Source organism: Nipponia nippon, unplaced genomic scaffold (assembly GCF_047370975.1).
Source record: "Nipponia nippon isolate SJK-2023a ecotype South Korea unplaced genomic scaffold, ASM4737097v1 scaffold_38, whole genome shotgun sequence".
Classification (NCBI taxonomy): domain Eukaryota; kingdom Metazoa; phylum Chordata; class Aves; order Pelecaniformes; family Threskiornithidae; genus Nipponia; species Nipponia nippon.
The window spans coordinates 1,854,062-1,880,736 of record NW_028262356.1 but is presented as its reverse complement, the minus strand read 5'-3'; the positions used below and the strand labels follow the sequence as shown (position 1 = coordinate 1,880,736).

At 69.2% G+C, this 26,675-nt stretch overlaps 1 protein-coding gene across 1 annotated transcript; it reads left to right on the top strand.

Moving 5' to 3' along the window:
- The first annotated feature begins 4,574 nt into the window (after positions 1–4,574).
- On the top strand, positions 4,575–24,133 carry SYT3 (synaptotagmin 3). Its single transcript, XM_087772940.1, has 10 exons — positions 4,575–4,710; positions 6,531–6,690; positions 8,400–8,656; positions 8,701–8,780; positions 9,919–10,426; positions 16,012–16,132; positions 18,240–18,411; positions 19,908–20,037; positions 21,716–21,798; positions 24,003–24,133. The coding sequence occupies exons 2-9, from the start codon at positions 6,537–6,539 to the stop codon at positions 21,791–21,793; spliced, it is 1,500 nt and encodes a 499-aa protein (XP_087629066.1). The 5' UTR covers positions 4,575–4,710; positions 6,531–6,536; the 3' UTR covers positions 21,794–21,798; positions 24,003–24,133.
- Positions 24,134–26,675: the final 2,542 nt, after the last annotated feature.

The window sequence follows — 26,675 nt, the reverse complement described above, 5'->3', positions numbered from 1 at the left end:
CGGCTGGGTGTGCAAAGGGGCGTGCAACGGCGGGTGAGTGTGCAAGGGGCGCGCGAGGGCGCGGGGGGGGGGGTGTGGGGGGTGCGCGGCGCCGCGCGAGGGCGCCCACGCGCGTGCAAGGAGTGGGCGGGGCCCCCCGTGCAACGCGGGGCCCGCAAGCCCCGCCCCCTCCCCGGCCACGCCCCGCCCCCGCCCCTGCGGCGGGAGAGCGCGGCCGGGCCACGCCCCCTTGTATAGGGTCCCCGCCCCCTCCCCTATGGGGGCCCCGCCCCCTATAGCCCCCCTGCCCCGCCCATTTCCCCTCCCACCCCATAGGCGCTCCCCCCACCCTACAGGGGCCCCCCCGCTCTATAGGGGACCCTCCCACCCTATAGGGCCCCCCCACCCCATAGGAGACCCCCCGCTCTATAGGGGACCCTCCCACCCTATAGGGCCCCCCCCACCCCATAGGAGACCCCCCGCTCTATAGGGGACCCTCCCACCCTATAGGGGCCCCCCACCCCATAGGAGACCCCCCGCTCTATAGGCCCCCCCGCACTCTATAGGGACCCTATAGGGCGTCCCCCTGCTCCCCCCCCCCATAGGGGACCACCCACCCCATAGGCGCCCCTCGCTGCCCCCCCACCTATAGGGACCCCTCTGTAGGTGTGGCCCCCCCCCGGAGCCCCTATAGGGGTATCCCCCACCCCATAGGTGAGCCCCTATAGGGACCCCCAGAGCGGTGCCCCCCGCCCTATAGGGACCCCCCACCCCTATGGTCACCCCTCTATAGGCATGCCCCCCATAGGGACCCCTATAGGCGTGCCCCCCCCATAGGGACCCCTATAGGGGTACCCCCCCCCCCATAGGGACGCCCTAGACGGGTGCCCCCCCCCTCCCTATAGGGACCCCCTGTAGGGTCACCCCCCCTATAGTTATGCCCCCAACACCCCATAGGGATCCCCCTATACCTATGGCCCCCTATAGGTGTCCCCCCCAGGGAGTCCCGATAGCTGTGCCCCCCCTATAGGTGCCTCCCCATAGGTGCCCCCTCACAGGGGTCCCCTATACCTCTGCCCCCCACAGGGACCTCCCCATAGGGCCCCCCTATAGCTATGCCCCCCATAGGCACCCCCCGTAGCTAGGCCCCCCCGGGGCCCCCATAGGACCCTCCATAGGCACCCCTCTACCTATACCCCCCCACAGGTGCCCCCCCCCCAGGGCCCCCCTATAGCTGTGGCCCCGCATAGGCACCCCCTATACCTATACTGCCCCCACAGGGACCCCCTATAGCTGTGACCCCGTGTACCTAAGCCACCCCATAGGGCCCCCCATAGGCCCCCCTATACCTCAGCCCCCTGTAGGCCCCCATAGCCCCCCATAGGACCCCCATAGGCCCCCCTATACCTATGCCCCCCATAGGTGCCCCCCCATAGGTGCCCCCCACAGGGACCCCCTATAGCTGTGACCCCCTATACCTCAGCCCCCCCCCATAGGACCCCCATAGGCCCCCCTATATCTCAGCCCCCCATAGGTGCCCCCCATAGGTCCCCCATAGGCCCCCCTATACCTCCCCCCACCAGGCCCCCTAGGCCCCCCTATACCTCCCCCCATAGGTCCCCCCATAGGCCCCCATAGGCCCCCTATACCTCCCCCCAGGCCCCCATAGGCCCCCCTATACCTCCCCCCATAGGTCCCCCCATAGGCCCCCATAGGCCCCCCTATACCTCACCCCCCCATAGGTGCCCCCCAGGCCCCCATAGGCCCCCCTATACCTCACCCCCCCATAGGTGCCCCCCCAGGCCCCCATAGGCCCCCCTATACCTCACCCCCCATAGGTGCCCCCCAGGCCCCCATAGGCCCCCCTATACCTCACCCCCATAGGTGCCCCCCCCAGGCCCCCATAGGCCCCCCTATACCTCACCCCCCATAGGTGCCCCCCAGGCCCCCATAGGCCCCCCTATACCTCACCCCCCATAGGTGCCCCCCCCCAGGCCCCCATAGGCCCCCCTATACCTCACCCCCCATAGGTGCCCCCCAGGCCCCCATAGGCCCCCCTATACCTCACCCCCCCATAGGTGCCCCCCCAGGCCCCCATAGGCCCCCCTATACCTCACCCCCCATAGGTGCCCCCCCAGGCCCCCATAGGCCCCCCTATACCTCACCCCCCCATAGGTGCCCCCCCCAGGCCCCCATAGGCCCCCCTATACCTCCCCCCATAGGGACGCCCCCCCGCCAGCCCCCAGAGCGCCCCCTGGCGGCGGCGGGCGGCGCCGCAGCCACTCGGCACCTGCCGGCACCGGGCGGGAGGCGCTCGGCTCCGTTCGGCTTCGTTCGGCTCCGCTCGGCTCCGTTCGGGCCGGTTCGGGCCGGTTCGGCTCCGTTCGGGCCGGTTCGGCTCCCCTCGGGCCGGTTCGGGCCGGTTCGGCTCCCCTCGGGCCGGGCCGGCGCCGCTCGGGAACGTTCGGACCGGTTCGGCGGCGCTCGGCTGGGCTCGGCCCGGTTCGGGCCGGTTCGGCTGCTCTCGTCCCCGCTCGGCTCGGCTCGGCTCGGCTCGGTACGGCAGGCGAGAGCGGGCCCGGCCGGGGGACCCCGGCCTCGGGGCGGGGGGGCGGATTTGGGGGCGGGGGGGGGCAGGGATGGGGGGGCGGGGGTGGGGGGCAGAATTTGGGGGGGCGGGGCCGGGGGCTGGTTTGGGGGTGCTGGAATGAGGGGGCGGGGGGGACGGGGGGCAGGAATGAGGGGCGCAGGTCTGGGGGGCAGGGGTGGGGGGCAGGGGTGGGGGGCTGGTTTGTGGGGGGCAGGTTTGGGGGGCAGGTGTGGGGCAGGTTGGGGGGCAGGTTTGGGGGTGCGGGTCTATGGGGCAGGTGTGGGGGGACAGGACTGGGGGGGCAGGTGGGGGTGCAGATTTGGGGGGCAGGGCTGTGGGGCAGATATTGGGGGGCAGGGATGAGGGGGGCAGGTTGTGGGGCAGGTTTGGGGGGCAGGTGGGGGGGGCAGGAACTGGGGGGCAGGTGTGGGGCAGGTTGTGGGGTGCAGCCCTATGGGGCAGGTGTGGGGGGCAGGAATTGGGGGGCAGGTGTGGGGGGCCGGGTCTATGGGGCAGGTTTGGGGGGGCAGGTTTGGGGGGGCAGCTCTATGGGGCAGGTTTGGGGGGCAGGTTTGGGGGGCAGCTCTATGGGGCTGGGTTGTGGGGCAGGTGTGGGGGTGCAGCTCTATGGGGCAGGTGTGGGGGCCGGTTGTGGGGCAGGTTTGGGGGTGCGGGTCTATGGGGCAGGTGTGGGGGGACAGGACTGGGGGGGCAGGTGGGGGTGCAGATTTGGGGGGGCAGGGCTGTGGGGCAGATATTGGGGGGCAGGAATTGGGGGGCAGGTTGTGGGGCAGGTGTGGGGGGGCGGGTGTGGGGGGGCAGGAATTGGGGGGCAGGTTGTGGGGCAGGTGTGGGGGGGCGGGTGTGGGGGTGCAGGAATTGGGGGGCAGGTTGTGGGGCAGGTTTGGGGGTGCAGCTCTATGGGGCAGGTGTGGGGGTGCGGGTCTGGGGGGCCTGGTATTGGGGTGCTGGAATGAGGGGGGCAGAAAGCGGGGGGCAGGGATGAGGGGGGCAGGTTGGGGGGCAGGTGGGGGGCAGGTTTTGGGGTGCAGATCTGTGGGGCAGGTTTGGGGGGGCCGGAATTGGGGGGCAGGTGGGGGGGGCAGCTCTATGGGGCAGGTTTGGGGGGGCAGGAATTGGGGGGCAGGTGGGGGGGCAGGTGTGGGGCAGGTTTGGGGGTGCGGGTCTATGGGGCAGGTTTGGGGGCGCAGGACGGGGGCTGGATGGGGGGGCTGGTTTGGGGGCAGGGTTGTGGGGTGCAGGCTGTGGGGCAGGGTTGGGGGGTTCCCCCTTCAGTGGGGCAGATGGGGGGGGGGGAGGGGGCTGCAGTGGGGGGAGGGGCAGATCGGGGGGTAATCGTCAGCCCCGGGGAGTTGGGGGGCAGTTGTGGGTCTCGCAGGGGCACTTGTGGGGCTGGGGGGCATTTGGGGGGCTGGGGGGATCAGTTATGGGGCTGGGGGGGCCATGTGGGGGGCTGGGGGGCAGTTGTGGGGCTGGGGGGCACTTGTGGGGCTGGGGGGGCAGATATGGGGCTGGGAGGGCACTTGGGGGGCTGGGGGGTCAGTTGTGGGGCTGGGGGCACTTGTGGGGCTGGGGGGTCAATTATGGGGCTGGGGGTCAGTTGTGGGGCTGGGGGTCGGTTATGGGGCTGGGGGGCACTTGTGGGGCTGGGGGGTCAGTTGTGGGGCTGGGGGTCGGTTATGGGGCTGGGGGGCACTTGTGGGGCTGGGGGGCAGCCGTGGGTGTTGTGGGGGGCAGTTGTGGGTCTCAGCGGGGCACTTGTGGGGCTGGAGGGGCACTTATGGGGCAGAGGGGGGCACTTATGGGGCAGAGGGTTCAGTTGCAGCCCCATTGCCCCACCCCCCCCCGTGCGCCGGCCCCGCCTCGCACGAGCGTTCGCACCCAGCGTGCGTCGCACGAGGGGCGGGGGGGGAGGGGAACCCCCTCCCCTCCCCTCCCCCCCCCCCCCAATTCCCTCCCTTCCCGCAGGTCGCCGTCGCACGAGGACCCCTCCCCCCGCCGCCGCCGCGCGTGAGCTCACGGCCCTCGTGCGCATGGCCCCGCCCAGCCCCCGCCTTGCACGCTCGCCCCCCCCCGGGCACCGCTGACCCCCGCCGGCCCCGCCCAGGAGCCGCCCGCAGGTGACGGCCTCGCACGAGGGCTTTGCACGAGGGCGGGGGGAGGGGCGGCGCGTGTGTCGCACGGGGAGGGGGCGTGCGAGGGGGGCGGGGGCGCGACCGCGGGCCCGGCTCTGTGCACAAGCGCAACCCCGGGCACACTCCTACCCCCGTGCACACTCGCAAGCACAACCCTCTGCACAACCAGAGCCCCTTGCACGCTCGTGAGCGCGGTCACAGGCACCATCAGGCCCCCAGCCCCTCGCACACTCACGCGCACAACCGCTCATGCTCACCATCGGATGCGGTGCACCCCTCCAGCCCCTCGCACACTCGTGCGCACAACCGCTCACGCTCACCATCGCAACCCTGCGCACACTCCCAGCCCCTTGCACACTCATGGGCACAATCACGCTCACCATCGCACCCCGTGCACGCCCCCGCCCCTTGCACACTCGTGCGCACAACCGCTCACGCTCACCATTGGACGCGGTGCATGCCCCAGCCCCTCGCACACTCGTGCGCACAACCGCTCACGCTCACCATCGCGCCCCGTGCACGCCCCCAGCCCCTCGCACACTCGTGCGCAGAACCGCTCACGCTCACCATCGCAACCCTGCGCACACTCCCAGCCCCTTGCACACTCATGGGCACAATCACGGGCACCATCGGACGCGGTGCACGCCCCCAGCCCCTCGCACACTCGCGCGCACAACCGCTCACGCTCACCATTGCACCCCGTGCACGCCCCCAGCCCCTCGCACACTCGTGCGCACAACCGCTCACGCTCACCATCGGACGCGGTGCACCCCCCCAGCCCCTCGCACACTCGTGTGCACAACCGCTCACGCTCACCATCACAACCCTGCGCACAATCCCAGCCCCTTGCACACTCATGGGCACAATCACGCTCACCATCGCACCCCGTGCACGCCCCCAGCCCCTCGCACACTCGTGCGCACAACCGCTCACGCTCACCATCGAACGCGGTGCACGCCCCCAGCCCCTCGTACACTCGTGCGCACAACCGCTCACGCTCACCATCGGACGCGGTGCATGCCCCCAGCCCCTCGCACACTCGTGCGCACAACCGCTCACGCTCACCATCGCAACCCTGCGCACACTCCCAGCCCCTCGCACACTCATGGGCACAATCACGCTCACCATCGCGCCCCGTGCACGCCCCCAGCCCCTCGCACACTCGTGCGCAGAACCGCTCACGCTCACCATCGCAACCCTGCGCACACTCCCAGCCCCTTGCACACTCATGGGCACAATCACGGGCACCATCGGACGCGGTGCACGCCCCCAGCCCCTCGCACACTCGTGCGCACAACCGCTCACACTCACCATCGGACGCGGTGCACGCCCCCAGCCCCTCGCACACTCGTGCGCACAACCGCTCACGCTCACCATCGGACGCGGTGCACGCCCCCAGCCCCTCGCACACTCGTGCGCACAACCGCTCACGCTCACCATCGCGCCCCGTGCACGCCCCCAGCCCCTCGCACACTCGTGCGCACAACCGCTCACGCTCACCATCGCGCCCCATGCACGCCCCCAGCCCCTCGCACACTTGTGCGCAGAACCGCTCACGCTCACCATCGCAACCCTGCGCACACTCCCAGCCCCTTGCACACTCATGGGCACAATCACGGGCACCATCGGACGCGGTGCACGCCCCCAGCCCCTCGCACACTCGTGCGCACAACCGCTCACGCTCACCATCGCGCCCCCGCGCCCCTGCCCCCCCCCCCCGCCCCCCCCCAGCTCCCCCCCCGGGTGGCGGCGGCGGCGGCGGCGCGGGCGTGCGGGCGCGCGTGCGAGGGTGGTGTGCGGCGCAGGCGGCCATGTCGGGGGACTACGAGGAGGACGTGTGCCGCGGCGCCCTGCGCCTGGTGCAGGAGCTCTGCTTCGCCCCCCGCGCCCGCGCCCCCCACCCCAAGTGCCTGGAGTTCACCGACCTCCTGCGCCACCGCGGCCACCCCCGGCCCTCCGACGCCGGTCAGGGTTGGGGACCCCCCAGGGGATGGGGACCCCCCAGGGGATGGGGACAACCAAGGGTTGGGGACACCCCATGGGTTGGGGACCCCCCAGGGGATGGGGACAACCAAGGGTTGGGGACACCCAAGGGTTGGGGACCCCCCAGGGGATGGGGACAACCAAGGGTTGGGGACACCCAAGGGTTGGGGACACCCCAGGGATGGGACCCCCAAGGGTTGGGGACCCCCAGGGGTTGGGGACACCCAAGGGGATTGGGACCTCATGAGATGGGATCTCCAAGGGTTGGGGACACCCCAGGGATGGGACCCCCAAGGGTTGGGGACCCCCAGGGGTTGGGGACACCCAAGGGATGGGGACCCCCCATGGGATGGGATCTCCAAGGGTTGGGGACACCCCAAGGGATTGGGACCCCCCACCCAAGGGTTGGGGACACCCAGGGGTTGGGGACACCCCCAGGGATGGGACCCCCCCCAGGGGATGGGACCCCCCCGGGACAGGACCCCCCCTCCCTGGTTTCGGGGTGCAGGAGGAGGGGGGGGGTCCCTGGGAGGGGGGGGGGCACCAGAAGGGTAGAGGGGACCCCAAAAGCGTGGTGGGACCCCGGGGGGGTGCTGGGCCCCTCGGGTGGCTTTTGGGGACCCCCGGGTGGCTTTTGGGGTTCCCAGGAGGGTGGTGGGACCCCAGCTGGGTTCAGGGGACCCCAGGAGGGTGACGGGGACCCCAGGTGGGTGCTGGGCCCCTGGGTGGCTTTTGGGGACCCCAGGAGGGTGACGGGGACCCCAGCTGGGTGACGGGGACCCCCAGAGCATGGGGGGACCCCAGGTGGGTGACGGGGACCCCAGGAGGGTGACGGGGACCCCAGGTGGGTGCTGGGCCCCTGGGTGGCTTTTGGGGACCCCAGGAGGGGTTTGGGGACCCCCGGGTGGGTTTAGGGGACCCCAGGAGGGTGGTGGGACCCCAGCTGGGTTCAGGGGTCCCCAGGTGGGTGCTGGGCCCCTGGGTGGCTTTTGGGGACCCCAGGTGGGTGACGGGGACCCCAAGAGCATGGGGGGACCCCAGGTGGGTGCTGGGGACCCCAGGTGGGTGCTGGGCCCCTGGGTGGCTTTTGGGGACCCCAGGTGGGGTTTGGGGACCCCAGGTGGGTGCTGGGGACCCCAAGAGCATGGGGGGGACCCCAGGAGGGGTTTGGGGACCCCCGGGTGGGTTCAGGGGACCCCAGGAGGGTGGTGGGACCCCAGCTGGGTTCAGGGGACCCCAGGAGGGTGCTGGGCCCCTGGGTGGCGTTTGGGGACCCCAGGAGGGTGACGGGGACCCCAAGAGCATGGGGGGACCCCAGGAGGGGTTTGGGGACCCCAGGAGGGTGCTGGGCCCCTGGGTGGCTTTTGGGGACCCCAGGTGGGTGCTGGGGACCCCAAGAGCATGGGGGGGGACCCCAGGTGGGGTTTGGGGACCCCCGGGTGGGTTCAGGGGACCCCAGGTGGGTGCTGGGCCCCTGGGTGGCTTTTGGGGACCCCAGGAGGGGTTTGGGGACCCCCGGGTGGGTTCAGGGGACCCCAGGAGGGTGGTGGTGACCCCAAGAGCACGGGGGGCCCCGGGGTGGCTTTTGGGGACCCCAGGAGGGTTCAGGGGTCCCCAGGAGGGTGCTGGGCCCCTGGGGTGCCCCCCCTCCCCCCCCCCCCAGTTTCGGGGTGACGCCCCCCTCCCCCCAGAGGTGTCGGTCAGCCTCCTCTCCGTCATCGTCACCTTCTGCGGCATCGTCCTGCTGGGGGTCTCCCTCTTCGTCTCCTGGAAGCTCTGCTGGGTGCCCTGGCGCCATAAGGGGGGGCCCCCCCCCCGCAAGGAGCCCCCCCAAAGCGGGGGGGGGGCGGGGGGGGGCTTTGGGGACCCCCTCCCCGAGCCGGGCCTCGAGCCCCCCCCCGAGCGCTGCTACCTGGACATGGGGCCCTGTCCCGAGGGGGGGCCGCGGGCGCTGGGGGGGCCCCCCAGCTCGGGGCCCCCAGGGCCCCCCAGGGCCCCCCGAGCTGGGGGGAGGGGGCCGGGACCCTGCCCAGCGCCCCCTCCCAGCAGCACGTGGGCGGCCCCGGCAGCAGGTAGGGACGGGGGGAGGGGGGACGGGGGGTGGGGACATGGGGGGATGGGGGGGACGGGGGGGGTGGGGGGACGGGGGGGGGATGGGGGGGCGGGGGTGGGTGGGGACATGGGGGGATGGGGGGAGGGGGGCACATGGGGACGGGGGGGATGGGGGGATGGGGGGATGGGGGGAGGGGGGCACATGGGGACGGGGGGGGATGGGGACATGGGGACATGGGGGGAGGGGGGCACATGGGGACGGGGGCGATGGGGGGCGGGGGGCGTGGGGACATGGGGGGATGGGGGGAGATGGGGGGGACAGGGGCACATGGGGACGGGGGGGATGGGGGGGCATGGGGGGACACGGGGACAGGGGGACATGGGGGGGACAGGGGGACATGGGGACAGGGGGACGGGGGGGGACATGGGGACATGGGAGGTGTGGGGGGGATGGGGATGGAGGGGACATGGGGACATGGGGACACGGGGACGCTGTGGGGACAGGGACATGCGGGGGGGGGGGTCCCCAGTGCCCCCATGTCCCCATCATGGGGTCCCCCAATGTCCCCATGTCGCCATTATGGGGGGTCCCCATGCACGCGGGGGTCCCCAATGTCCCCATGCATGGGGGGGTCCCCAATGTCCCCATGTCCCCATTAGGGGGGTCCCCAATGTCCCCATTGGGGGGGTCCCCAATGTCCCCATGTCCCCATTAGGGGGGTCCCCATGCCCGGGGGGGTCCCCAATGTCCCCATGCATGGGGGGGTCCCCAATGTCCCCATGTCCCCATTAGGGGGGTCCCCAATGTCCCCATTGGGGGGGTCCCCAATGTACCCATGTCCCCATATCCCCATTAGGGGGGTCCCCATTAGGGGGGTCCCCAATGTCCCCATGCACGGGGGGGGCCCCAATGTCCCCATTATGGGGGTCCCCAATGTCCCCATGCACGGGGGGGGTCCCCAATGTCCCCATTAGGGGGGTCCCCAATGTCCCCATGCACGGGGGGGGGTCCCCAATGTCCTCAGTCCCCATCATGGGGGGGGGGGGGGAATCCCCAACTCCCCCACCCCCCCCCCTGGGGCTCCTTCTCCATGGGGGGGGGGGGGGGGGTGTGTCGCACCCCCTCCCCCAACCCCCCCTCCCCCCCCCCTCCCCCAGCTCCCTCCTCCCCGAGGACAAAGCCGACCCCAACCCCCCCAACCTGGGCCAGATCCAACCCGAGCTCTACGGCCCCGGCGAGGGCGAAACCCGGGGGGGGGCCCGGGGGGGGACCCCCCCCCCCTGCGGCCGCCTGAGCGTGGCCCTGCGCTACGCCTACGGCTCCCAGCAGCTCCTGGTGCGGGTGCTGCGCGCCCGCGACCTCCCCGCCAAGGACGCCAACGGCCTCTCCGACCCCTACGTCAAAATCTACCTCCTCCCCGACCGCAAGAAGAAATTCCAGACCAAGGTCCACCGCAAGACCTTGAACCCCGTCTTCGACGAGACCTTCAGCTTCGGGGTGCCCTTCGCCGAGCTCCCCGCGCGCCGCCTGCACTTCAGCGTCTACGACTTCGACCGCTTCTCCCGCCACGACCTGATCGGGCAGGTGGTGCTGGACAACCTGCTGGAGGCGGCCGAGCGCGGGCCCGAGGTGCCCATCTGGAGGGACATCCTGGAGGCCCGCGGGGTGAGCGGCGGCGGCAGCGGCGGTTGCAGGGGCGGTTGCAAAATGCAGTTGCGGGGGCGGTTGCAAAATGCACTTGCAGATGCGGTTGCAGGGGCGGTTGCAAAATGCAGTTGCGGGGGCGGTTGCAGGGGCGGTTGCAAAATGCATTTGCAGATGTGGTTGCGGGGGCAATTATAAAATGCATTTGCAGGGGCAGTTGCAGGGGCAATTGCAAAATGCAGTTGCAGATGCAGTTCAGGGTCAATTGCAAAATGCATTTGCAGGGGTGTTTGCAGGGGCGATTGCAAAACGCATTTGCAGGGGCGGTTGCAGGGGCAGTTGCAAAATGCAGTTGCGGGGGCCGTTGCAAAATGCATTTGCGGGGGCGGTTGCAGGGGCGGTTGCAAAATGCAGTTGCGGGGGCCGTTGCAAAATGCATTTGCAGATGCAGTTGCAGGGGCGATTTCAAAATGCATTTGCAGGGGCGGTTGCAGCGGCGGTTGCAAAATGCAGTTGCGGGGGCCGTTGCAAAATGCGTTTGCGGGGGCGGTTGCAGGGGCGATTGCAAAATGCATTTGCAGATGTGGTTGCGTGGGGCGGTTGCAAAATGCAGTTGCGGGGGCGGTTGCAAAATGCATTTGCAGATGCGGTTGCAGCGGCGGTTGCAAAATGCAGTTGCGGGGGCCGTTGCAAAATGCGTTTGCGGGGGCGGTTGCAGGGGCGATTGCAAAATGCATTTGCAGATGTGGTTGCGTGGGGCGGTTGCAAAATGCATTTGCAGATGCAGTTGCAGGGGCGATTGCAAAATGCATTTGTAGATGCAGTTCAGGGTCAATTGCAAAATGCAGTTGCGGGGGCCGTTGCAAAATGCATTTGCGGGGGCGGTTGCAGGGGCGATTGCAAAATGCATTTGCAGATGTGGTTGCGGGGGCAATTGCAAAATGCATTTGCAGGGGCAGTTGCAGGGGCAATTGCAAAATGCAGTTGCGGGGGCCGTTGCAAAATGCATTTGCAGATGCGGTTGCGTGGGGTGGTTGCAAAATGCATTTGCAGATGCGGTTGCGTGGGGCGGTTGCAAAATGCATTTGCAGATGCAGTTGCAGGGGCGATTGCAAAATGCATTTGCAGATGCAGTTCAGGGTCAATTGCAAAATGCAGTTGCGGGGGCCGTTGCAAAATGCATTTGCAGATGCAGTTGCAGGGGCAATTGCAAAACGCATTTGCAGATGCAGTTCAGGGTCAATTGCAAAATGCAGTTGCGGGGGCCGTTGCAAAATGCATTTGCAGATGCAGTTGCAGGGGTGATTGCAAAATGCAGTTGCAGGGGCGGTTGCAAAATGCATTTGCGGGGGCGGTTGCAAAATGCATTTGCAGATGCAGTTGCAGGGGCGATTGCAAAATGCATTTGCAGGGGCGGTTGCAGGGGCAGTTGCAAAATGCAGTTGCGGGGGCGGTTGCAAAATGCACTTGCAGATGCGGTTGCAGCGGCGGTTGCAAAATGCAGTTGCGGGGGCGGTTGCAAAATGCATTTGCAGATGCGGTTGCAGCGGCGGTTGCAAAATGCAGTTGCGGGGGCGGTTGCAAAATGCATTTGCGGGGGCGGTTGCAGGGGCGATTGCAAAATGCATTTGCAGATGTGGCTGCGGGGGCAATTGCAAAATGCATTTGCAGGGGCAGTTGCAGGGGCAATTGCAAAATGCAGTTGCGGGGGCCGTTGCAAAATGCATTTGCAGATGCGGTTGCGTGGGGCGGTTGCAAAATGCATTTGTAGATGCAGTTGCAGGGGCAATTGCAAAACGCATTTGCAGATGCAGTTCAGGGTCAATTGCAAAATGCAGTTGCGGGGGCCGTTGCAAAATGCATTTGCGGGGGCGGTTGCAGGGGCAGTTGCAAAATGCAGTTGCGGGGGCCGTTGCAAAATGCATTTGCAGATGCAGTTGCAGGGGCGATTGCAAAATGCATTTGCAGGGGCGGTTGCAGGGGCAGTTGCAAAATGCAGTTGCGGGGGCGGTTGCAAAATGCACTTGCAGATGCGGTTGCAGGGGCGGTTGTAAAATGCAGTTGCGGGGGCGGTTGCAAAATGCACTTGCAGATGCGGTTGCAGGGGCGGTTGCAAAATGCAGTTGCGGGGGCCGTTGCAAAATGCATTTGCGGGGGCGGTTGCAGGGGCAATTGCAAAATGCAGTTGCGGGGGCCGTTGCAAAATGCATTTGCAGATGCGGTTGCGTGGGGCGGTTGCAAAATGCATTTGCAGATGCGGTTGCGTGGGGCGGTTGCAAAATGCATTTGCAGATGCAGTTGCAGGGGCGATTGCAAAATGCATTTGCAGGGGCGGTTGCAGGGGCAGTTGCAAAATGCACTTGCAGATGCGGTTGCAGGGGCGGTTGGAAAATGCATTTGCAGATGCGGTTGCAGCGGCGGTTGCAAAATGCATTTGCGGGGGCGGTTGCAAAATGCATTTGCGGGGGCGGTTGCAGGGGCGATTGCAAAATGCATTTGCAGATGTGGTTGCGGGGGCAATTGCAAAATGCATTTGCAGGGGCAGTTGCAGGGGCAATTGCAAAATGCAGTTGTGGGGGCTGTTGCAAAATGCATTTGCAGATGCAGTTGCAGGGGCGATTGCAAAATGCATTTGCAGGGGCGGTTGCAGCGGCAGTTGCAAAATGCAGTTGTGGGGCCAATTGCAAAATGCATTTGCAGATGCGGTTGCAGGGGCAATTGCAAAATGCATTTGCAGGGGCGGTTGCAGGGGCATTTGCAAAATGCATTTGCGGGGGCATTTGCAGGGTAAATTGCAAAATGCATTTGCGGGGGTGGTTGCAGCGGCAATTGCAAAATGCATTTGCAGGGGCGGTTGCAGGGGCAATTGCAGAATGCAGTTGCGGGGGCAGTTGCAAAATGCAGTTGCAGATGTGGTTGCAGGGGCGATTGCAAAATGCATTTGCAGATGCGGTTGCGGGGGCTGTTGCAAAATGCATTTGTAGGGGCGGTTGCAGGGGCAATTGCAAAATGCATTTGCAGATGCGGTTGCAGGGGCGATTGCAAAATGCATTTGCAGGGGCGGTTGCAGGGGCGATTGCAAAATGCAGTTGCGGGCTCAATTGCAAAATGCATTTGCAGATGCAGTTGCAGGGGCAATTGCAAAATGCAGTTGCGGGGGCGGTTGCAGGGGCAGTTGCAAAATGCAATTGCAGATGCGGTTGCAGGGGCAATTGCAAATGCATTTGCAGATGCGGTTGCGGGGGCCGTTGCAAAATGCATTTGCAGATGCGGTTGCAGGGGCAATTGCAAAATGCATTTGCAGGGGCGGTTGCGGGGGCAATTGCAAAATGCATTTGCAGATGCATTTGCAGAGGGATTTGCAGATGCGGTTGCAGGTGGGATCGCGATGCATTTGCAGATGCGGTTGCAGATGCGGTTGCAGCTGCGGCTGCAGGGGCGTTGGCAGAGGCGGCCGCAGGGGGAGCTTGCAGGGGCGGTTGCAGGGGGAATCCCGACGTGTTTGCGGCTCTGCTTGTAGTTGTGGCTGCAGCTGTGGCTCTGGTTGTGGTTCCGGTTGTGCCTGCAGTCGTGGTTGTGGCTGCGGTTGTGACTGCGGTTCCGGTTGTGGCTGCGGCTCCGGTTGTTGCTCCAGTTGTGGCTGCGGTTGTGGTTGATGGTTGTGGCTGCGGTTGTGGCTGTGGTTCCGGTTGTGGCTGCGGCTCCGGTTGTTGCTCTGGCTGTGGCTGCGGTTGTGGTTGATGGTTGTGGCTGTGGTTCCGGTTGTGGCTGCGGTTGTGGTTGATGGGTGTGGCTGTGGTTCCGGTTGCGGTTCCGGTTGTTGCTCCAGCTGTGGTTGATGGTTGTGGCTGCGGTTGTGGCTGTGGTTCCGGTTGTGGCTGCGGCTCCGGTTGTTGCTCTGGCTGTGGCTGCGGTTGTGGCTGTAGTTCCGGTTGTGGTTCCGGTCGTGGCTGATGGTTGTGGTTGATGGTTGTGGCTGCGGTTCCAGTTGTTGCTCCAGTTGTGGCTGTGGTTGTGGTTGATGGTTGTGGCTGCGGTTGTGGCTGTAGTTCCGGTTGTGGTTCCGGTCGTGGTTGATGGTTGTGGTTGATGGTTGTGGCTGTGGTTCCGGTTGTGGCTGTGGCTCCGGTTGTTGCTCCAGTTGTGGTTGATGGTTGTGGCTGTGGTTCCGGTTGTGGTTCCGGTTGTGGCTCCGGTTGTTGCTCCGGTTGTGGTTGATGGTTGTGGCTGGGGTTGTGGCCGTGGCTCCGGCTGTGGCCGCCCCGCCCCCGCCCCTCCCCCATGGTTTGCCCCCCCTTGGGACCCCTGACCCTGTGACCCCTGACCCCTGAGCCCTGTGCCCCACCCGACCTCAACCTCACGACCCCTCTGCCCGCTGACCTGTGACCCCTGACCCCCACCCTGTGACCCCTGACCCCACCCTCTGCCCCATCACCCCTGCCCCCGTGACCTCTGCCCCTATGACCCCATCCCGTGACCTCTGACCCCTGATCACTGCCCTCTGTATCTGTGACCACTGCCCTCTTGACCTCTGACCCCTCGGTCCATGACCTCTGACCCCTGGCACTGTGACCTCTGACCCCGACACTCTGGCATCTGCCCATGTGACACCTGACCTCTGCCCTATGACCCTGTCCCATGACCCCTGACCTCTGACCCCATCCTGCGAGTCTATGACCCTGAGCTCTGACCCCTTTTGTGTGACCCTATAACCCCTGACCTCTGCCCCTGTGACCCTGTGACCCCTGACCCCTGGTCTGTGACCCCTGACCCCATGACCCCGTGACACCTGGCCCTGACCCCTGCCCTGTGACCCTGTGACCTCGTGACCCCTGCCCCCATGACCTGTGCCCAGACTCCTGCCCCCATGACCCCTGACCCCGTGACCCCGTGACACCTGACCTATGACCCTGTGACCCCTGACCCCGTGACCCCGTGACACCTGCCCCCTGACACCTGCCCTGTGACCCCTGCCCCGTGACCTGTGCCCCCTGCCCCGTGACCCTGTGACCCCTGACCCCTGGTCTGTGACCCCTGCCCCCGTGACGCCATAACACCTGACCTGTGACCCCTGACCCCTGCCCTGTTACCCCGTGCCCCCTGACCCCTGCCCTGTGACCCTGTTACCCCGTGCCCCCTGACCCCTGGCCTGTGAACCTGTGACCCCGTGACCCCTGCCCCCATGACCTGTGCCCCCGACCCCTGCCCCCGTGACCCCTGCCCTGTGCCCCCTGCCTCCTGCCCTGTGACCCTGTGACCCCTGACCCCTGCCCTGTTACCCCGTGCCCCCTGACCCCTGCCCTGTGACCCTGTGACCCCATGACACCTGCCCCCATGCCCTGCGCCCCCGACCCCTGCCCCCGTGCCCCCTGCCCTGTCCCCCCTGCCTCCTGCCCTGTGACCCTGTGACCCCTGACCCCTGCCCCGTGCCCCCTGACCCCTGCCCTGTGACCCCGTGACCCCTCCCCCCATGACCTGTGCCCCCGCCCCCTGCCCCTGTGACCCCTGCCCTGTGCCCCCTGCCTCCTGCCCTGTGACCCTGTGACCCCTGACCCCTGCCCTGTTACCCCGTGCCCCCTGACCCCTGCCCCCTGCCCCCGCCGCAGGAGAAGGCGGAGCTGGGGGAGGTGAACTTCTCGCTGTGCTACCTGCCGACGGCCGGGCGCCTGACCGTCACCGTCATCCGCGCCTCCAACCTGCGCGCCATGGACCTCACCGGCTTCTCCGGTGCGCGGGGGCGGGGCGGGGGGTGGGGGCACGGGGGGGGATGGGGGGACACGGGGGGACATGGGGGGATGGGGGGGCACAGGGGGACATGGGGGGATGGGGGGATGGGGGGTGTAGGGGCACAGGGGGACATGGGGACATGGGGGGATGGGAGGGCACAGGGGGACATGGGGGGATGGGGGGACACGGGGGGGACATGGGGGGATGGGGGGCGGAGGGAGACACAGGGGGACGGAGGGACACGGGGGGACATGGGGGGATGGGGGGATGGGGGGGCACAGGGGGACATGGGGGGATGGGGGGGCACAGGGGGACATGGGGGATGGGAGGGCACAGGGGGACATGGGGACATGGGGGGATGGGGGGTGTGGGGGCACAGGGGGACATGGGGGGATGGGGGGATGGGAGGGCACAGGGGGACATGGGGGGATGGGGGGACACGGGGGGGACATGGGGGGATGGGGGGCGGAGGGAGACACAGGGGGACGGAGGGACACGGGGGGACATGGGGGGATGGGGGGATGGGGGGGCACAGGGGGACATGGGGGGATGGGGGGGCACAGGGGGACATGGGGGATGGGAGGGCACAGGGGGACATGGGGACATGGGGGGATGGGGGGTGTGGGGGCACAGGGGGACATGGGGGGATGGGGGGATGGGAGGGCACAGGGGGACATGGGGGGATGGGGGGACACGGGGGGACATGGGGGGATGGGGGGATGGGGGGCACAGGGGGACATGGGGGATGGGAGGGCACAGGGGGACATGGGGACATGGGGGGATGGGGGGGTGTGGGGGCACAGGGGGACATGGGGGGATGGGGGGATGGGAGGGCACAGGGGGACATGGGGGGATGGGGGGACATGGGGACATGGGGGGATGGGGGGCGGAGGGAGACACGGGGACGGAGGGACACGGGGGGACATGGGGGGATGGGGGGATGGGGGGATGGGGGGGCACAGGGGGACATGGGGGGATGGGGGGCGGGGGGAGACACAGGGGGACGGAGGGACACGGGGGGACATGGGGGGATGGGGGGATGGGGGGACATGGGGGGATGGGGGGGCATGGGGGGTGGGGGGCACATGGGGGGATGGGGGGATGGGGGGCATGGGGGATGGGGCCATGGGGGGACAGGGGGATGGGGGGACATGGGGGGATGGGGGGCGTGGGGGGCATGGGGACATGGGGGGGCACAGGGGGACAGGGGGAGACGTGGGGACACGGGGGGATGGGGGGGACAGGGGGTGACACGGGGGACAGGGGGGACAGGGGGTGGCCGGGGGTGGCTGTGGGGTGGCCATGGGTCACTGTGGGGTGCCGTGGGGTGGCCGTGGGGCGGCCGTGGGTCACCGTGGGTCACCGTGGGGTGGCCATGGGTGGCTGTGGGGTGGCCGTGGGTCTCTGTGGGGTGCCGTGGGGTGGCTGTGGGTCACCGTGGGTCGCTGTGGGGTGCCGTGGGGTGGCCGTGGGTCGCTGTGGGTCGCTGTGGGGTGCCGTGGGGTGGCCGTGGGTGGCTGTGGGGTGGCCGTGGGTTGCTGTGGGTCACCGTGGGTCGCCGTGGGTCGCTGTGGGGTGCTGTGGGGTGGCCGTGGGTCACCGTGGGTCGCTGTGGGGTGCCGTGGGGTGGCCGTGGGTGGCTGTGGGGTGGCCGTGGGTTGCCGTGGGTCGCCGTGGCTCACCGTGGGGTGGCCATGGGTGGCTGTGGGGTGGCCGTGGGGCGCCATGGGGTCGCCGTGGGGTGGCCGTGGGTGGCTGTGGGGTGGCCGTGGGTCGCCATGGCTCACCGTGGGGTGGCCATGGGTGGCTGTGGGGTGGCCGTGGGGCGCCGTGGGGCGCCGTGGGTCGCTGTGGGTCACCGTGGGTCGCTGTGGGGTGCCGTGGGGTGGCCGTGGGTCGCCATGGGGTGGCCATGGGTGGCTGTGGGGTGGCCGTGGGGCGCCGTGGGTCACCGTGGGGTGGCCATGGGTGGCTGTGGGGTGGCCGTGGGGCGCCGTGGGTCACCGTGGGGTGGCCATGGGTGGCTGTGGGGTGGCCGTGGGGCACCGTGGGTCACCGTGGGGTGGCCGTGGGTCACCGTGGGGCGCTCGGCCCCCCCCCCGCCCAGACCCCTACGTCAAGGCCTCGCTGATGGCGGAGGGCCGGCGGCTGAAGAAGCGCAAGACCTCCATCAAGAAGAACACCCTCAACCCCAGCTACAACGAGGCCCTGGTCTTCGACGTGCCGCACGAGAGCGTGCACCACGTCAGCCTCACCATCGCCGTCGTCGACTACGACTGGTCCGTACTGGGGGGCACTGGGAGGGGGGGCTGGGGCGTAGCCGTGGGGCTGGGGGGAGGGGGATTGGGGGGAGGGGGCGTAGCCATGCTGGGGGGAGGGGGTTTGGGGAGGGGGGGCGTAGCCGTGGGGCTGGGGGGAGGGGGATTGGGGGGAGGGGGCGTAGCCATGCTGGGGGGAGGGGGTTTGGGGAGGGGGGGCGTAGCCGTGGGGCTGGGGGGAGGGGGATTGGGGGGGGCGTAGCCGTGGGGCTGGGGGGAGGGGGATTGGGGGGGGGGAGGGGCGTAGCCGTGCTGGGGGGGATTGGGGGGAGGGGGCGTAGCCGTGGGGCTGGGGGGAGGGGGATTGGGGGGGGGAGGGGCGTAGCCGTGGGGCTGGGGGGAGGGGGATTGGGGGGAGGAGGCGTAGCCATGCTGGGGGGAGGGGGTTTGGGGAGGGGGGGGCGTAGCCGTGGGGCTGGGGGGAGGGGGATTGGGGGGGGGGGGGGCGTAGCCGTGCTGGGGGGGGATTGGGGGGAGGGGGCGTAGCCGTGGGGCTGGGGGGAGGGGGATTGGGGGGGGGAGGGGGCGTAGCCGTGGGGCTGGGGGGAGGGGGATTGGGAGGGAGGGGGCGTAGCCATGCTGGGGGGGAGGGGGTTTGGGGAGGGGGGCGTAGCCGTGGGGCTGGGGGGAGGGAGGAATGGGGGGGGGGAGGGTACCCTAAGTGGGGGAGGGGGGTTGGGGTCCCTGGGTGCCCTCGGGTGGGGGAGGGGGGAGTTGGGGTACCTGGGTCCCATTTTGGGGGCACATGGGGAGGATTTGGGGTCCCTGGGTGCCCTCGGTGGGGGAGGGGGGGTATTTGGGGTCCCCTTGGGGGGTGGGGGGGTATTTGGGGTCCCTGCCCCATGGGTGGGGGGCACTGGGGGTCCCTGCCCCCACGGGGGGGGCACTGGGGTCCCTGGCCCAGGGGTGGGGGGGCACTGGGGGTCCCTGCCCCCACGGGGGGGGCACTGGCGTCCCTGGCCCAGGGGTGGGGGGGCACTGGGGGTCCCTGCCCCCACGGGGGGGCACTGGGGTCCCTGGCCCAGGGGTGGGGGGGCACTGGGGTCCCTGCCCCCACGGGGGGGGCACTGGGGTCCCTGCCCCAGGGGTGGGGGGGCACTGGGGTCCCTGGCCCAGGGGTGGGGGGGGCACGGGGGGTCCCTGCCCCCACGGGGGGGGCACTGGGGGGCCCTGCCCCCGGGGCGGGGGGGCACTGGGGTCCCTGCCCCCACGGGGGGGCACTGGGGGTCCCTGGCCCAGGGGTGGGGGGGCACTGGGGGTCCCTGCCCCCACGGGGGGGACACTGGGGGTCCCTGCCCCAGGGGTGGGGGGGCACTGGGGTCCCTGGCCCAGGGGTGGGGGGGGCACTGGGGGTCCCTGCCCCCACGGGGGGGGCACTGGGGTCCCTGGCCCAGGGGTGGGGGGGCACTGGGGTCCCTGCCCCCGCCGCCGGGTGCCAGGGCGCGGTGTCCCCGCAGCATCGGGCACAACGAGGTGATCGGGCTGTGCCGCGTGGGCAGCGACGCCGAGGGCCCGGGCCGGGAGCACTGGGCCCAGATGCTGGCCAACCCCCGCAAGCCCATCGAGCACTGGCACACGCTCGTCGAGGTGAGCGACCCCCCCCGCGGGGCGCCCCAGCACCCACAGGGCACCCCCAGGGCACCCACAGCACCCCCAGCACCCATAGGGCACCCACAGGACCCTCAGGGCACCCCCAGCACCCCCAGCACCCATAGGGCACCCCAGCACCCCCAGCACCCCCAGGGAGCCCCAGCACCCCCAGCACCCACAGGGCACCCACAGGGCACCCCCAGCACCCATAGGGCACCCCAGCACCCCCAGCACCCACAGGGCTCCCCCAGGGCACCCCCAGGGCACCCCAGCACCCCCAGCACCCCCAGGGCACCCCAGCTCCCCCAGCACCCATAGGGCACCCCCAGGGCACCCCCAGCACCCCCAGAACCCATAGGGCACCCACAGGGCACCCCCAGCACCCACAGGGCACCCACAGGACCCCCAGCACCCCCAGCACCCACAGGGCACCCACAGGGCACCCCCAGCACCCACAGGGCACCAACAGGACCCCCAGGGCACCCCCAGCACCCCCAGCACCCATAGGGCACCCCAGCACCCCCAGCACCCACAGCACCCACAGGGCACCCACAGGGCACCCCCAGGGCACCCCAGCACCCATAGGGCACCCCCAGCACCCCCAGCACCCACAGGGCACCCACAGGACCCCCAGCACCCACAGGGCTCCCCCAGGGCACCCCCAGGGCACCCCAGCACCCCCAGCACCCCCAGGGCACCCCAGCTCCCCCAGCACCCATAGGGCACCCCCAGGGCCCCCCCAGCACCCCCAGCACCCACAGGCCTCCCACAGGGCACCCCCAGGGCACCCCAGCACCCCCAGCACCCCCAGGGCACCCCAGCTCCCCCAGCACCCATAGGGCACCCCCAGGGCACCCCCAGCACCCCCAGGGCACCCACAGGACCCCCAGGGCACCCCCAGCACCCCCAGCACCCCCAGGGCGCCCCAGCACCCACAGCACCCACAGGGCACCCACAGGGCACCCCCAGCACCCATAGGGCACCCCAGCACCCCCAGCACCCCCAGCACCCACAGGGCACCCCAGCACCCCCAGCACCCACAGGGCACCCCCAGCACCCCCAGCCCCCCCAGCACCCACAGGGCACCCCAGCACCCCCAGCACCCCCAGCACCCCCAGGGCACCCCCAGCACCCCCAGCACCCATAGGGCACCCCCAGGGCACCCCCAGAACCCCCAGGGCACCCCCAGCACCCCCAGCACCCCCAGCACCCCCAGGGCACCCCCAGCACCCCCAGCACCCATAGGGCACCCCCAGGGCACCCCCAGAACCCCCAGGGCACCCCCAGCACCCCCAGCACCCCCAGCACCCCCAGGGCACCCCAGCACCCCCAGGGCACCATCAGGACCCCCCAGCACCCCCAGGGCACCCACAGGGCACCCCCAGCACCCATGGGTCACCCCCAGCTCCCCCCAGCACCCATGGAGCTCCCATGCACTCGTGCAAGGGTCCTTGTGCAATTGTGCCCCGTGCGAGCGTCCCCGTGCAAGGCCCCGTGCGAGGCCCCGTGCAAGCGTCCCCGTGTGAGCATCCCCGTGCGAGGGTCCCCGTGCGAGGGTCCCCGTGCAACGTCCCCGTGCGAGGGTCCCCGTGCGAGCGTCCCCGTGCGAGGCCCCGTGCGAGGCCCCGTGCGAGGGTCCCCGTGCGAGGCCCCGTGCGAGCGTCCCCGTGCGCAGGAGAAGGCGCTGGGGCTGGCGGCCAAGGGGTCGGCGCGGGACAAACCCGGCGTCGTGGTGGAGCCCGTCGGCGACTGAGCCCAGTGAGCCGGCACTGGGGGCACTGGGAGGCACTGGGAGCCCTGTGGGAGGCCCTGGGAGGGACTGGGAGGCACTGGGAGCCCTGTGGGAGGCCCTGGGAGGCACTGGGAGCTGTGTGGGAGGCACTGGGAGGCAGTGGGAGCTTTGTTGAGGGCACTGGGAGGCACTGGGAGCTGCATTGGGAGCACTGGGAGGGACTGGGAGCTGCACTGGGGACACTGGGAGGGACTAGGGGGGACTGGGAGCTGGGTGGGAGGCACTGGGAGCTGCACTGGGAGGGACTGGGATCTGTGTGGGAGACACTGGGGGTGACTGGGAGGCACTGGGAGCTGCATTGGGAGCACTGGGAGGGACTGGGAGCTGCACTGGGAGGGACTGGGAGCTGTGTGGGAGGCACTGGGTGTGACTGGGAGGAACTGGGAACTGCATTGGGAGCACTGGGAGGGACTGGGAGCTGCACTGGGGGGTACTGGGAGGGACTGGGAGCTGGGTGGGGGGCACTGGGAGGCACTGGGAGCTGCACTGGGGGCACTGGGAGGCTCTGGAGGGGGACTGGGAGCTGTACTGAGGGAACTGGGAGCTGGGTGAGAGGCACTGGGGGGCACTGGAAGGGACTGGGAGCTGGGTGAGAGGCACTGGGAGGCACTGCGGGGGACTGGGAGGGACTGGGAAGCACTGGGGGGACTGAGGGAGGGCACTGGGAGCTGTACTGGGGGGACTCGGAGGCACTGGGAGACACGGGGGGGCACTGGGAAGGACTGGGAGCTGCACTAGAAGGGACTGGGAGGCACTGGGAGGGACTGGGAGATGCATGGGGGGCACTGGGAGCTGGACTGGGGGAACTGGGAGGGACTGGGAGCTGGTGTGGGAGTCACTGGGAGGCACTGGGGGCTGCACTGGAAGGGACTGGGAGCTGCATGGGGGGCACTGGGAGTGCTCTGGGGGACACTGGGAGATGTATTGGGGGCACTGGGTTTGACTGGGAGTGGCACTGGGGGGAACTGGGGGCACTGGGGCCTGCATTAGGAGCTCTGGGAGGGTACTGGGAGGCACTGGGAGCTACATGGGGGGCACTGGCGGGCACTGGGAGGACTCTGGGTGGCACTGGGGGCCACTGGGAGATATACTGGGGGCACTGGGAGAGACTGGGGGGCACTGGGAGAGACTGGGAGGCACTGGGAGCTGCATGGGGGGAGCCAGGCCATACTGGGGTGGCACTTTATCAGACTGGGAGGGCACTTTACCATACTGGGGGGGTACTGGGCCATACTGGGGCAGCACTGGGCCATACTGGGGGGAACTGGGCCATACTGGGAGGGCACTTTACCATACTGGGGTGACACTTCACCATACTGGAGGTCACCAGGCCATACTGGTGGATACTGGGCCATATTGGTGGGGCACATTACCATACTGGTGGATACTGGGCCATACTGGTGGATACTGGGCCATACTGGGTGGGCATTTACCATACTGGGATGACATTTTACCATACCGGGAGGGCACTTTACCATACTGGAGGGCACTGGGCCATACTGGGGGGCACTTTACCATACCGGGGAGCACTTTACCATACTGGGAGGGGTCATTACCATACTGGTGGATACTGGGCCATCGTGGGGGGACAGTTACCATTCTGGGGGGGCACTGGGCCATACTGGGGAGGCACTTTACCATACTGGGGGGCACTTTACCATACTGGAGGTTGCTGGGCCATACTGGTGGATACTGGGCCATACTGGGGGGGCACTTTACCATACTGGGGGGCACTAGGCCATACTGGGGGGGGTACTTTACCATACTGGTAGATACTGGGCCATACTGGGGGGGCACTTTACCATTCTGGGGGGGCACTGGGCCATACTGGGGGACACTTTACCATACCGGGGAGGACTTTATCATACTGGGAGGTCACTTTACCATAGTGGTGGGGCACATTACCATACTGGTGGATACTGGGCCATTGTGGGGGGGGCACTTTACCATTCTGGGGGGGCACAGGGCTACACTGGGAGGGCACTGGGTCATTCTGGGGGGCACTATACCATACTGGGAGGTCACTTAACCATACTGGTGGGGCACATTACCATACTGGTGGATACTGGGCCATCGTGGGGGGGGCAGTTACCATTCGGGGGGGGGCACTGGGCCATACTGGGGGGGTACTGGGCCATACTGGGAGGGCGCTGACCCCTCTCTCCCGCAGGCGGTGGGGCCGGAGGCGCCGGCCCGGCCGGGGGGGCCCCGACCCGAAGCCATAGGGACCCCCGGGGCCCCCCCCCCGGCCCCCGACCTGGACGCCAAGGGGGGGCCCGGCCCCCCCCCACTGTGAACCCGGGGCGGGGGGGAGGGGGGCCCCCCCGCAGCCCCCCACCCCCCACCCCCGATGTGTTCGTATGTGGGGGGGCCCCCAAAAGGGACCCCGGCCCCCCGCCCCCCCCCTTGTGTCACGTGTTTGTAGATGGGGGGGGGGCCAGCCCCCCCCCCCCGTGTTCCCCCCTCCCCGTGTGTGTCCATGGGCCCCTCCCCCCCCCGTGTATGTTTGTGGGGACCCCCCAAGCCCCCGTGTCCCCCCCGTCCCCGGGGTCCCCCCCGTCCCCGTGTCCCCGTGTCTGCGTGTGGGGCCGGGGGGGCCCCAGAAGCCATAGAGCCCCCAATAAACCCCCCCAGGAGCCGCCCGCGCCTGCCTGCGCCCGGGGACACGGGGACACGGGGACACGGGGACACGGGGACGTGGGGACACGGGGACATGGGGACACGGGGACGTGGGGATGTGGGGACACGGGGACATGGGGACGTGGGGACACGGGGACATGGGGACACGGGGACGTGGGGACGTGGGGACACGGGGATGGGACACGGGGACGTGGGGACGTGGGGACACGGGGATGGGACACGGGGATGGGACGTGGGGACACAGGGACACGGGGATGTGGGGACACGGGGACGTGGGGATGTGGGGACACGGGGACACAGGGACACGGGGACACAGGGACACGGGGATGTGGGGACACGGGGATGTGGGGACGCGGGGATGGGACATGGGGATGGGACACGGGGACGTGGGGACACGGGGATGTGGGGACACGGGGATGGGACATGGGGACACAGGGACACGGGGATGTGGGGACACGGGGATGGGACATGGAGATGGGACACGGGGACGTGGGGACACGGGGACGTGGGGATGTGGGGACACGGGGACACAGGGACATGGAGATGGGACACGGGGACGTGGGGACACGGGGATGTGGGGACACAGGGACACGGGAACACGGGGACATTGGGACATGGGGACATGGGGATGGGACACAGAGGTGGGACACGGGGATGTGGGGGCACGGGGATGTGGGGACGTGGGGACATGGGGACACGGGGACACGGGGACATGGGGACACGGGGACATGGGGACACGGAGATGGGACACGGGGACATGGGGACGTGGGGACATTGGGATGGGACACAGGGATGGGATGCGGAGATGGGACATGGGGACATGGGGACACGGAGACGTGGGGACGTGGGGATGGGACATGGGGACGTGGAGATGGGACACGGGGACGTGGGGACACGGGGACGTGGGGATGGGACACAGAGATGGGACATGGGGACATGGGACACAGGGACGGGACACGGATGGGACACAGGGACACGGGGATGGGACACAGGGGTGGGACACGGGGACGTGGGGACGTGGGGACATGGGGACATGGGGATGGGACAGGGGGATGGGACATGGGGACACAGGGACGGGACACGGGGACACAGGGATGGGACACAGGGGTGGGACACGGGGACGTGGGGATGTGGGGACGTGGGGACATGGGGACGTGGGGACGTGGGGACATGGGGACACGGGGATGGGACACGGGGATGGGACATGGGGACACGGGGACGGGACACGGGGACACAGGGATGGGACACAGGGGTGGGACACGGGGACATGGGGACATGGGGACACGGGGAGGGTCATGGGGACGGGGGGACGTGGGGCTGGGGATGTGGGGACACAAGGACACGAGGACATGGGGACACGAGGATGGGAGATGGGGACATGGGGACAGGGGGACACGAGGATGTGGGGACACAGGGACAGGGGGACGGGACATGGGGACACGGGGACGGGACACGGGGATGTGGGGACATGGGGACACGGAGATTGGGGGACACGGGGACACGGGGATGGGACACAGGGACGTACGGATGTGGGGACATGAGGACATGGGGACACGGAGGTTGGGGGACACGGGAGGGGACATGGGGACGTGGGGACGTGGAGATGGGACATGGGGACATGGGGATGGGACACGAGGACATGGGGACATGGGGATGGGGGACATGGGGACATGGGGACACCGGGATGTGAGGCCACGGGGGCTGTGGGGCCGTGGGGACACGACAGGGGGATGTGGGGACAGACATGGGGACACGGGACAAGGGGACACGGTGCGGGGATGGGGGGACACGGGGATGGGGGGACATGGGGACACGGGGACAGAGGGACATGGGGACGTGGGGACGGGGTGGCACTGGGGTGTGGGGACAGAGGGACACAGGGACGTGGGGACATGGGGACGTGGGGACGTGGGGACAGGGGTCTGTGGGGACAGGGGGTCGCAGCGGGGGGTCCGGGCTGGGTGTGTCACCCTCCCCCGTGTCCCCCCGTGTCCGTGTCCCCCCCGTGTCCCCCCCGTGTCCCCCCGCTCCATCCCTGACCCCGCCCCCCGCTCCCCCCCCCCCCCGCCCATCCAGCGCCGCCGCCGCTGCTGCTGCCGGAGCCGAACGGAGCCGAACGGAGCCGAACGGAGCCGAACGGAGCCGAAGCGAAGCCGAACCCGAACCCGAACGGAACCCGAACGCGAAAGCCTGAACCGAGCCC